The 12,272-nt window shown below is 43.2% G+C and overlaps 1 protein-coding gene across 3 annotated transcripts in view; it reads right to left on the reverse strand.

The window, feature by feature from the left end:
• Positions 1 to 7,812: 7,812 nt before the first annotated feature.
• The window catches only part of jag2b (jagged canonical Notch ligand 2b), a 42,927-nt gene continuing 38,467 nt past the window's right edge, over positions 7,813 to 12,272 (reverse strand). For all 3 annotated transcript variants that reach the window (XM_030110014.1, XM_030110013.1, XM_030110016.1), the window contains 6 exons: positions 11,703 to 11,816; positions 11,473 to 11,588; positions 11,117 to 11,374; positions 10,871 to 11,002; positions 10,503 to 10,653; positions 7,813 to 10,386 (listed from right to left, as the gene is read on the reverse strand). In XM_030110014.1, the coding sequence (XP_029965874.1) occupies positions 9,863 to 10,386; positions 10,503 to 10,653; positions 10,871 to 11,002; positions 11,117 to 11,374; positions 11,473 to 11,588; positions 11,703 to 11,816 (1,295 nt within the window). In that variant the 3' untranslated portion in view covers positions 7,813 to 9,862. The remainder of the gene's footprint in view (positions 10,387 to 10,502; positions 10,654 to 10,870; positions 11,003 to 11,116; positions 11,375 to 11,472; positions 11,589 to 11,702; positions 11,817 to 12,272) is intronic.

Below are 12,272 nucleotides of genomic sequence, written 5' to 3' on the forward strand. Positions count from 1 at the left end.
TATCGGATAAACCTGCAGTGAAACTTTTCATTTCATTTTGACTTGAGCTGCAATATGTAAAGAGCACGATGGCACTCAGTTATTTAAAACTAGTTCTTATTGGTTGAAAAAAAAAAAAGAATCTAAAGAAGCATCTAAACATATTTATGAAGTAGGTTACGTTACCGGACAACAAGCATAACGGTAGAAAAAGTCCAAGATACAGAGATAGGGATTCAAACCTGCAACTTTCCAAGTGCGACATTGCTCGCTGTACATACTGAGCTACAGTTAGATGAGAAATACACACACACACACACACACACAGTCTTGTATTTCTATCCTTGTGGGGACCGTCCATTGACTCCCATTCATGTCTAGCCCCTAACCCTGACCCTTACCCTAACCCTAACCCACACCACAACAAAGCCTAACCCTAAAGAAATGTTTTTGCACTTTTACTTTTTTCAGTAACAACAACATGGTCAAGAAAACACTGTTTCTCCTACTTAGGACCGGAAAAAGGTCCCCACAAGGCACGTCGTTCCACGTTTTGCTATCCTTGTGGGGACATTTGGCCCCGACAAGGATAGAAATACAAGAACACACACGCACACACGCACACACACACACACACACACACACACACACACACACACACACAGATCTTCTCTAATGACCGTCCTCACGGCTGCAGTCAGTCGGAGCTCCAGAGAGGATGAAATCCTGTTACAGCTGGCTTTTCACGACGCCTTTAACCGCATTACACTTCCTTCTCAAGTCCAGATCCAATTTCCCTATCAAAGAAGGCTGCACACAGCAACGCTGTGACACGGCCGCCTGCCTTTAATGTTGTAGAGAACTAAAACTACGTTTTTCCTCCGTCAGTGCCTCCAGCGGCTGAGCTCTCCTGGTAGATGGGAACAGGAACTCAGTCAGACGGACGGGGGAGGAAATCGCCGGTGTGAGCGGACTTGACTGATGTTTGGTTCATTCGCCGAACTTTTAGTTATTCCACAGTTGTTGAACTTGTTCAGGATGAGAACAGCAGTGACGCCCATAATGAGGGTGTTTGAGTAACTGAGCTTCTGTGTTTGGGGAAAGATCTGAGTTTTATCTTTACAGAATCATGTTGAAGTACTTTTTCTTACAGTTTCTATTTTTGGCAGCACGATAATCTGAAAACACTCTGGTATCTAGGGCATGAATTGTTGACTAAAAAACTATCCATCTCCTGGAAAAGCTTGTGAAACCACAACAAAGCTGAAAAAGAGCATCTACAGGACTTCGTTTCCTCGTCTGTAATAATAACATCTTCATGATGTGTTGTGAATGTTGCATTCATTACACACTGATGTCCCCCAGAATGCCCCTAAATAGGAGATGAAAATGTTGTAGTGTCGACACTGAAATAAAAAAAAAAACACCTCGATGTGTGACAAACAAGTCAGCCTGAATGAGTGTGAAAAGCGGGTCTCGTGTCCAGAAGATGTCAGGAGGCAGAACAAACCCAAAACCTCACTTCTCACTGGAGATAACCACACCATGTGAAGACAGGACGTCAAGGTTTTACACAGCGTTCAAAGACTCAACACGTCTGTAGAATGTATGGTCTATCGTCAGTTTGAATTAATGGCAGCCCAGCACTGGATTCAGACCCATTTAACAAATCAAAGGTTAATTGGGGGGTACTTCCAAATGAAAATGCTCATTAGGCAGAAGCAGCATAATGAAGAGACTCGAGGACGTGGAGAGAGGCTGGTGCGACACCGGCCACATGTTCGTCTGCTTTGATAAGAGGCCTTCCTTATTAAGTCAGCTGTCACTTTGGGCGTCCTGCCAAACGACGCATCCATCTCTTCACTTCTGCCAGCTGTGCCCTCGCTGCTCACTGCCAACTCAGAGTCCTGGCATGACCTCCCATCGCTGCAAATGACTTGTTTTTTTTTTTCCTACTCTTGTTATATTCCTCACCGCTAACACAAAGGGCACGATTTACTGTGATCCCGGAGGGTAGCGTCGTATTGAGTGTGTGTAGAGTAGGCTTCATTTACACGAGACGGATCTGCTGGAAACGCTGCTGCTTCAGTGTTTGATTTCTTGTGTTCAACATGCCAGCAGACAAACACACTGAAGTGTGAGGCTCCTCAGAAGATCAGACCCTAAGTGCCTAATAACAGGAAAAAATCCCCAAAATGTATAAAGATTCATAAAATAACATTGTTATGCATCTGAGCTTAGGTGTATTCACCAGGGTTTTCAGTAAAGAACTTCTTATTGTTTATGTGTGACTGTTCCGGTGACTTTTAATGATCTGTTCATTTAGTCTGTAATTGAATTGATTGGGAGCAGATGGAGTTGACCTCCGATCGGCTTTAAGGTCCCCCCTGTCAAGTGTCGGGTTGAGGAAATTGATTTAAGGACCACATCGGTTTCTGATTAATTGATTTTTTTTTTCGCTCCCTCTGGAGAGGTGTCACCTTCACCACTTTCCACCACACAAAGGACAGACTTTTGCTTCTTTGTTTAAATTAATCAATCTAAGGCTGGCAGCGGACCTGCCTTCTCATGTCAAGATGTTGATGTTTTCTTGGTATCAATGTCCAAAATTCAGTAGCATAGTGAAGCTATGATTAGGACTGTTGCTCCCATAATGATATTTGACTTCAGGTTTTTGGATTTGCAGGTTCTTTTAGTGAATGTGAAAGCTGCAAATGCAAGTAAATTTGTTGTTACAAATTCATTTTAGTGGATGAAAGCTTCACCAAATAGTTTCAGTTTGATTCTCCCCCGCAATCACTTTCTTAACAGCATTATTTCTCAAGCACGCTCCCTGCCTCACTCAGCTTAATCTTTTTACTTACCGTGGCTCAAGGCAACATATTTCTTTAAACATGCCCAAACCGACCCAGGAATGTGTGATAATACAAAGTCACGCATTCATTATTTCCTTATTCACTGTAAACCAAAATGAGTCAAGGATGAGTCACAAAGGCGTGGCGAAATGAGAAGCTCAAATCAATGACTGAAGGGTACAGAAGACTGTCCACCTTCAGTGAAAAAGGTGTGGTTTTCCATTACTTACACCCGAAAAATCTCCAGCAGCCGTGCCTGACTCAGAATGGATGCCATCCAAACCCTCAACAAACCAGCTTACTTTTACTTATTCATCTGAAATTCAATTTGTATCACACCTCTTTCCAAAGGTGTGATACAGATTGTTCAAATTCATGTCTGCCAAAGGTCACGCTATATATTATTGAGCAAGCGGAAGGCTTCAGATATCCTGACCTAAAATATTCAATATTCACCGTAGAAACAGAGTCCTGATCTTCACTGCTACTATTATTTCAAAAAACACTTACAACTCATTTAAGATCATAGCAGCACAAAAAGTTGATACCTTTTGAATAATGTTTGATTTAAAGTAAAATAGAAGCTTGCCTTGTTAGACTGGATATAATAACTTTACTTCTGCTGCTATTTGCTTCAGAGGGATTCTTGGCGATATCTTACACTCCTCCTTAGACTCAGACTCTGAAAGGTGCAAATTGACCTTGCATATCGATGTATGGAGTGTCGGGTAACGTTGCACTCTGCCGCTCCAGCGTGGACAAACAAACATGCGTGGAATATGTGGGGGTAAATATACAGCAGGATGGAAAAGTCCATGGCAAGAGCTCAGAAAAAAGCTCAATCTGAAGCACACAGTCTTCCCATCTGTTCCAGGAAACACCGGCCAGATAGATTTGTGTGAGCGATGCGGTGGATGTGTTTAGGATATGTGAGGTATATACTGTGTTTGTCTCTGCAGGTTTCCAAAGGTCACAGTCTCATCAAAGAAACAACCATCAAAGACAAGGATATACACTGTATGAACCCGAGTTCAGGTTTTTGTGGATGTGCGCGGACAAGGACTCGTTGCAGGGACAGACATGCAAATTCACAGTTTGTTTATCCTCCTTTGACCTTCTGACATTTTCCCCCTGACCTACAAATCCAACATTAGCTCAGAATGACGTACTGGGCTGTGAAGTCCCCACAAGGAGAGAGAAAAACTCGACTATTTTTACAATGTAAAATGTTGCGATCTCTCTCTCTCTCTCTCTCTCTCTGTGTTTATGTGCCTCTCTAACTGCAGTTGCCACAATAACCCACAAATAATTTGGGTTTCATCTTGCTGGTTGATGGAGACTCGTGGCATCCAGATGCTCCCAGAGCAGATCCCTCTGTTCCCTCCTCCACTCATCAGCTCTGCTCCACAAAGGTAATGTGTTCCCCATCTCCTATGGAGAGGACGTGTGCATGTGTGTGTGTGTGTGTGTGTGTGTGGAGTTACTGCAGCGCCCATAAACACCAGACACACTACACAGACTCAGTTGGTACACTGTGTCTTTTTTCCACTGCCTTCATCAGCCCGCAGTGCCAGCTGCAGCCCGCTGTCCAGCAGCACGTGCCAGTTTCATGTCCCATAAGGGGGCATGTGTAGTGTGTGTGTGAGTGTGTGTGTGTGTGCGTGCGTGTGTGTGTTTAAAGGAAAAGAGCTTAGCCTAAAATCCTGCCACCCAGCTGCCTTCACTGTCAGATGGCTCAAAAGACCCACACCAACAGATGCACGAAGCGGCATCGAGAGCAGAGCACACACAAAATCCCATCATTCAGTCCTCCTGCTGCAGTCTGCCTGTGTTTACAGGAAGTGCATGTGTGTGCAGACCGTCTGAGATCATGCGTCCAAAGCTGTTTATGCTTTCTCTGTGGATTCTTTTGGCGGGGTTCGAGCTCGGTGTAGTACTACGTGTTTACAAACGCCGCGCGCCGAGATGTCCTTGGCTGTTTGTGAGGAGCTACTTTTGGACTCTGGTGTCAGTTTACTGATGCAGTCTGGGATCAGAAGGGCTGTATTGACGCTGACAGGCACAGACGCATGTCAGCATCGCGCTTCTAATACTTGGTGCTCAGAACTCAACACTAACTTGTTTTGCTCACCAGTCACTGTGACAAGTTAATAACTACTCAACGTTTTCAAATGAGGTTATTATAAATTAACCCGAGGAGCACCTTTAGGCCTTATTTAAAAAAAATCTAAATCCTTCTGGACATGTTGAGTAAAAGTTATGACTGATGACAGCATTTCAATTCCAAATCCAGTCTAATCTAATCATGTCCAGTGTTGATTAATAAGAATTTTCATGTTGGTGTCCACATTATTTGCAGTCCCTTGCTGTTGCGTTGCTGCAGGGTTTTACAGGTTCTTACTGTGTAAAAGACGACAAAAGAAATCGAGGTAGAGAGAAAATTTCCACCTGTCATAGTGGCTAGTAAGACATACCAAGACCGTTTGTGGGCGTTAGGGTTGAGCCCTGTTTGTGCATGCAATGACAAGAAATATTTCTATTGCAACATGAAATGCAGGAATTTAGTTTCTCGGCAGAAATGAGGCAAAAATATCCAAGTTCTTGTGATGGATTTCATCACTTTTTCCTTAGCACGAAGAGTTCAGACAAACCAGACCCTTCGTAGAAACAACAGTCATTCTGATATCGTGATATTTCAAACGTTCATCATCTCCTCTCTCCTCTCCCACCGTGACACCACCACTTCCACACGGCGGTGTAAGTTGATCCGGCCTTTCCGACTAGGAAAGGTCCCATTAGCGCCAGTCAGCGGGGTATCCCATGGGAGTCGGGAGGAAAAGTCTCCTGCCTCACCGCCGCTCCGCCCGATACCGTAACATTACTCATGAAACATTCAGATTACCGCGTGGCCAGGAAGATCACGCCAGTCTCCCATTGGCGGAGACTGGATCGGCCCAGAACAGGAGACGGGACTCCATTGGCGTGGCGGGAGCCGGAGAGAGAGCAGGACTGCGAGGAGGGCCGGCGAGGTTATTGGATCGATCGGTCCCGGCTCTTCTCAGCCCACACGGAGGTGGGCAAGGGCAAACGCTGCGGGGACGCCGAAGAATGAGCGTCTCATGTAACGGGCACCAGTCAGAGGGAGAAAGTGAAGCTGTGTTAAAGGGAGTAGAGTCAAAACAATTACAACTAAACTATTAGAGTTTAGCTCGAATCATTAATTCCAAAAAAATAGCTTTGAAGGCTGGTTTTGCCAAGTGGACCTGGATTAAGAACCCTGATGCTAGTTAGCATTAACCTTGTTGAAGGCAGCTAATGCCAGAATATAGAATCAATTATTGTCAAATAAAAATATTTTGTTTGAAAAGCGACCCTGACATTTCTTTGAGTGCAAATCTTTGCATTAAGTTAAAGACTTGAAAGATGATGTTCATTACAGATCACACTCTTGTTCACAAATCCAGAATGTCACTTTTCAACTGTTTAAACTGAGACTAAAAACACCAATCCAAGCACAAACATTAGAGAGAAATCTTTGAACTATATGTAATCAACATAGTCACTTCTTTTTTTTTTTCCTCGCCTGCCCACTGCTTTGCTCACCTGGTTCAGTTCTGATTAACAGCAGAGGTCGTCTCGCCTCATCGCCGCCCTGACAGGTGGTTTTGGTGCTGCATTTGGCTTTTTGGCTTTCTCAAACCCTCCTGGATTTGTGCAACCTTTACCTTTTGTAAGTGAAGCACCGTTTACTCATTCGTGGTGATGGATTTAGGCAAAAACATGTTTGAATTTGTGACTTCAACAAATCATGTAATGCGTTTTCAACTTTGTCCTAACTTGACTCAAAATTGTTGGTACTAGTTTAACCTGATATAATGGAGATGTTTCAATTGAAATGTTTTTTCCTGCTTTTTAATCTTGATATAAATCTTACATGATTTTTGAAGAAAAACAAGCACCACAGTCACACACACTGAATAGCCTATATTATGGAAACTTCAGAAGCTGCTGAAAATGATCTAAGACGGCCGTGGCTTGAAATAAGCGAGGAGACACTCAACACTAGCATGCTATATGGGGACAGGCTGATCACTTCAGATCAGATCAGAGACGACACACGGACGGCTTTTCTGAGTTCTATCCATCTTCTACAGTTCAGGGGTGCTGGTGCCAATCCCAGCTATGAACAAAGGCAGGGTACACCCACCCTGGACAGTTTTCCAGTCCATCACAGAACGCTACTAGGAAGTTACAAGTTTTTTTTTTTTTTCACCACTCAGAAGTCTGACCTTTCCCAGTTACTCATGAATGCATCTTCTGTTCTTAAGAGTCTGAACTTGCTGAATCACTCAAATGGAATTATTGTTAATGTGCTGTTATGATCAAAATAAATAAAATTGAATTTATAAGTCACTAGCAGGACATCCCACATACTATCTCAGTGTAATAAATTCCCTCTCATGTCCGTTTACTTCCTCACATGTGCTGGCCATATGCAAGTCTCCTTTCCAGTCCTGAAAACCAAATATTACAAACATATGTCAAATCTGCTTTAATAAGTCGGACTGTTATTTTGAACAATGAAACATCAACTAGAAGAATGGAAATGTTTGGGTCTTTTTTACTACTTTGTACAAAATTGTCTCATGTACAATCAAAAAGGTAACAATATGCATATTCAGCTTTTAACACCAGCAGTGATGCAACTTTTTTTTTTTTTTATTTTGCTCTGTCCCATTTACAGAAATACAATGGCATGTTTGAGACAATGACATATGAAATTGAGTAAAACCATCATTTCAACTGAGCTGGTAACTTAAACATATCTGCATGATTACACAACAACAACAAAAAAAAAATCTGCATATGCAAACATTGTTCCCTTCATTAAAGCCTTGAAACCAAACATGAAGCTAATGCATGAAGTCCACATCTGACCTACTAACATCTACATTCATAACACTCAAAACTGCCATGGTGGATTGTTTTATTCTTTTTTTTTTTCTTTTTTTGTTTAAACCCTCTGTCCGTGTTTTATTCCAGAAATCTCCATGATAGCAAAGTGAGACAAGGAGCGTGCTTTACTCGGGTGAATAAACCACACCGCAATACACCACACAATGTTTTAAAGAGTTACTTTCCTTATTAGTGAAAACAAACCAACATAAAAAGATGACCATGACAACACAAATAATGCATTACTCGTTACATGAAGGCACCTGAAATAAAAGGTTTAGTGACGGGTTTAGAAATGGTTTGAAAAACTTTTAAGGCTGTAATGTTGGCAGCTTTGAAACAAAACGCAAACAAAAAAAAAAAAAAAAAAGCTACCGCTGAATATTTTTAACCAATTCTGGATCAAGAAGGAACTTAAAACTACAAGTTGTGTTTCTGGCCACAACTGTTTCATGTCTCGGTAGGCAGTCTCCATTGGTTCTCAATGAGGCGAGGAGGAAAAAAAAACCAAAACAAGAACAGGGACATGATTGGAAGTGCGGCCACCGGTTTGATTCTGCACTAGAGGACACACTTGACTTCTGTATTGGATAAAACCATTACATTATTCCTGCTTTGTGAAGAGAAAGTAGTAGAAGACAGATGTATATGCCTGATATACAGTATTAGGGGTTTATTTGTCTCAAAAAAATGTCTGGAGGTCATGATTTCTACTGTCAAGCTCTTGACCAGCGATTTTTAGTTTACATTCGAGCAACTTTGGTTAAAAAAAAATAAAGAGTAATGTGTGATGTGCTCAATATGGGGACCAGATGTAAATATGCAGAAAAACAAAAAAAATGTAGAGGTCTTGGTCCTGTAACAGCTGTCATTGAAAATAAGAGATTTTAACTAAAGACTAATATAGTTACAGCTGTTTTATCACAAAAAAACAAAAACAAACCATTTGTAAACCCTTCAGAAATTCCTTCATTGGTGGTACCTCATAGTAAAGGTTCTTAACTGTGGGACTCTGGATATTAAGTGTTATAAAACCTGCCTATTTCGACTGGCATAAATAAAAGGAATGGCCTTGTAAAAAAAAAAATAAAAATAATAATAGTAATAATAATAATAAAAATGTGTGACTTGTCTTTAAGTTACTTATTTCAAATATACACAGCGACTCCTTTAGTATTTACATGTATGTACAGAGTATTCATTTCTGTTTTGATCAAATACCTTGAATGGCGTTGCTGTGAAATTTAACTCTAAATGTACACATATCCCTTTGAGATCTGAGAACAAGGAGGTCAAACTGGGCAGCGCGACTCGGAGTGTGAACACAGCTCTTAGAAAGGCACTTGCTACCAACTGAAATACTGCAAACAATCCTCAAACAAGAGTTTTCAGCCAAGACAACTGAGAAACAGGAGAAGAAAATGCAAGGCCACATAGTAGGCACTGGGGTTTCTGTCCCCTCTCCCCTCCAGGCCAAGTGTTTTGGTAAGGCTGGCGAATGATGGCCACAGGTGGATAAGTGGGCAAAGCTGGAAGGAGACACAGCGAAAGTGAGGGTTTTCCTTCTGTTACTCTCGACGCAACAGTTTATTTTCCCCTCAAACCCTTCCTTCACCGTCCCTTTAATGGTATATGCCCCCACAGACGCTGAACAAAAAGTCCACGGACAAGTTAACAAAAGTCATAGTTATCTGTAAACAAACAAATCTTTATACAAGTTGTTCTCGATTCACCATTTCTTTAAATTGTATCATTTCAACAACGAAAATTGCAGAGAGCTCCTTTTGCCTCTTGAAACATTGTTACAGTTCAGCTCCTTCTGTACACAAAGAAAAATAAAATAATAGAAGCAAAAAAAAAAGAAAAAAAAAATCACTGTGCTCTCGTCTCCTGAATCCAAAATCATTTCAGGCGACAGTGACAAAAACATGGAAACAAAGCAAAGAATGGCTTTTTAAAACGCAAAGCCGTTTTTTTTTTTTCTCTCTCCAAAAGTAGTCCAAAAACTAAGAATAGTTGCTGCCTTGCAGCTTCTCTCGCTTCCACATTGTGTGTCCTTTTGTTTAAATTTCTTATACACAATGGTCTCTGAGGCCTTTCTGACCAGTCAAGACGGCACTGACATTTTTCCAGCGGTTGTCTTTGGGGCTGTAGCTTGGGGTCCGGTGGGGTGCCTTGAGGGGTGGGCTGGAGCTGTGCAGGGTGCAGATCACTCCACTGGACTGCACCGCAGTCTTAGAGTACTTATAAACTAGCTGCTTTCCCGCCTCCACGCCGCCGCACTCCTCCTCGAGCTCGAGCTCGCCTTCCGTCTCCGTCTCCTCCTCCCCTTCATCACACGTCCGATAGGAGGGGCCCATGAGCTTCTTGCGCTCCTGCTCGGCCTCCCGGTTGCTTTCTTTCAGCTGCTGCTGCTGCTGGGCGGATCCCACGACGAGCCGCAGCGGCTCCCACTGGTTGTTCACGCTGTCGTCGGCGGCCGACTGCGCGGATCTCTCGCGCTCTTTTCTCCGTTTGCGCGTCCACCAAACGCACACGATTATACAGAAGAGGCAGAGCAAGCAGAAGACCACACACAGCAGAGGCACAAGGTAATCTGAACATGTAACAACAAGGAGGAGAGAGAGGAGAAAAAAAAATGGAGACGTAATGAGAAATAATCACAAAATGACAGAGGTCCAACTACAGATCCCTGTGGAACGCCTCACTTACCCACTGACGGAGGCATGACCTGCGTCTCCACTTTGACCTCGATGACCGCCAGCATTATGGTGCTGTTGTGTCTCTTTGACAAGGTGCCCACGATGGCGCTGGCGGTCTCCTGGACCAGGCTGTGGTCCGGCAGATCCTCCGGACGGAAGGACTGTGGATCAAACCAGACGTGAGACAACAGCTGGAAACAGAATACTCCTATCAGGAGCGCTGGTTGCATGTTTTTCTCTATACTGTAATGTGAAAAAAGCAGATGATTAACTCTTACATGAGAAAAATCAACATTCTCAGGTCTCTAAGCAAAGAATTCCAAAAGATAATCAAGGGAACTGTATATTGCGTCTGTTTCGGTTGTATTATTCACTTACTATAGCCACCTCTACAGCATCGGGATTTGTATGAGAGAGGTCACAGAGCAGGAGGAGTTCGTGATCTTTCGCCAAGCTTCGAGTGTCCTGAAGATACCTGAGCTCAAAGCAGATATTTTCCACCGTTGTTCCCTGTGAATTCACAACACAGACATGCTGATCAGCAAAAAAACAAACAAACCCACTAAAGCAGTTCAAGACGACAAGGAGCAAAACAAATGAAGTGATATGTAAGCACCGACTCACCGCTGGTACTTTCTCTCGGTTGAAGACAAGTGTTATGCGGCCGCAGCTGTTGTCCAAGTGGCTGCTGTTCGGCTGGCACTTGGTGGCTGCTTGTGGCGCTGAAGGGCCGGCCATGGAACAAACCCCCCACTGATGGCAGGGCGGGGAGAAGCAGGTGAAGTAGCTGTGCTCCAGGCACTCGCGTCCAGCCGGGCAGGCCTGCTGTTTCAGGTCCTGTCCCGAGGGCTGAAGCTGGCAGGGGCGGCGACCGCACAGCACCTGAGTTCACAAGGGGATAGCATCCAATTCTGATCCCGTCCAGGTAAACGATGAGCATATCTTTGGAGCGGTAGGTAAAAACGATGAGCTCTGGTTACCTTTGTGCAGCCCACTTTGCCATTGATGCAATGGCAGCTGTTGCACTCCTCCTCCCAGCGGCTGCCGTGTGGAAACTGCAGCCCAGCGTAGTGGCAAGCCTTCCCGATCCCGATGACTGCAAGGAAACAGAACCGATGAATAAGTGCAGTACTGACTGAACGTGTGAATTGAAGCAGCCACAAACTGTCAGTGAATTCATGGCAAGGATTTACACAGAAGAAGTATTTACACTCTTGGCATCGGGTTCCCGTTCTACCGAGTGGACAGATGCACCGGTAACCGTTAATCTCGTCCACACAGGTCGCTCCGTAGGCACAGGGTGAAGACTGGCACTCATTAATGTCTGAACAGGAAAAAAAAAACATACAGATTTTAGCTTGGATTAGAGCCTACGTCTATTTGCATTTCACAGAAAACTGCTATGGACTCAAACGATGAGTTGCACACTGTTCTTTTGTTTCAAGCCAAGTTTGCTTCATGACAGTTCAATTAAAAAGAGCAGGCTGTAAGTAAGCTGTAAAATGTAAACACCAAAATCCCTCAGAAATGTATCTATACAATTCAGTAATATCACTGGAATGAAATGAATGGAGACAATGTGCCGAAAACCCTTTTTGAAATCTCTTCTCGTTAGTCGTCTATGCAAGACGATTATTTCCAGAATCACAAAGAAGTGGAATGTGGGGAGGTATTTGAGGAAGAAAAGCATTTTGCATGATCTATATTTTTCTCCTAAATCAATCAATGGCTTCTTGGTTACTTTCATTTTTTTCTTTTTTCTTTTTTTTCCCTGGGGTGG

The sequence above is a fragment of the Salarias fasciatus genome, chromosome 15, assembly GCF_902148845.1.
Source record: "Salarias fasciatus chromosome 15, fSalaFa1.1, whole genome shotgun sequence".
In the NCBI taxonomy this organism is placed as follows: domain Eukaryota; kingdom Metazoa; phylum Chordata; class Actinopteri; order Blenniiformes; family Blenniidae; genus Salarias; species Salarias fasciatus.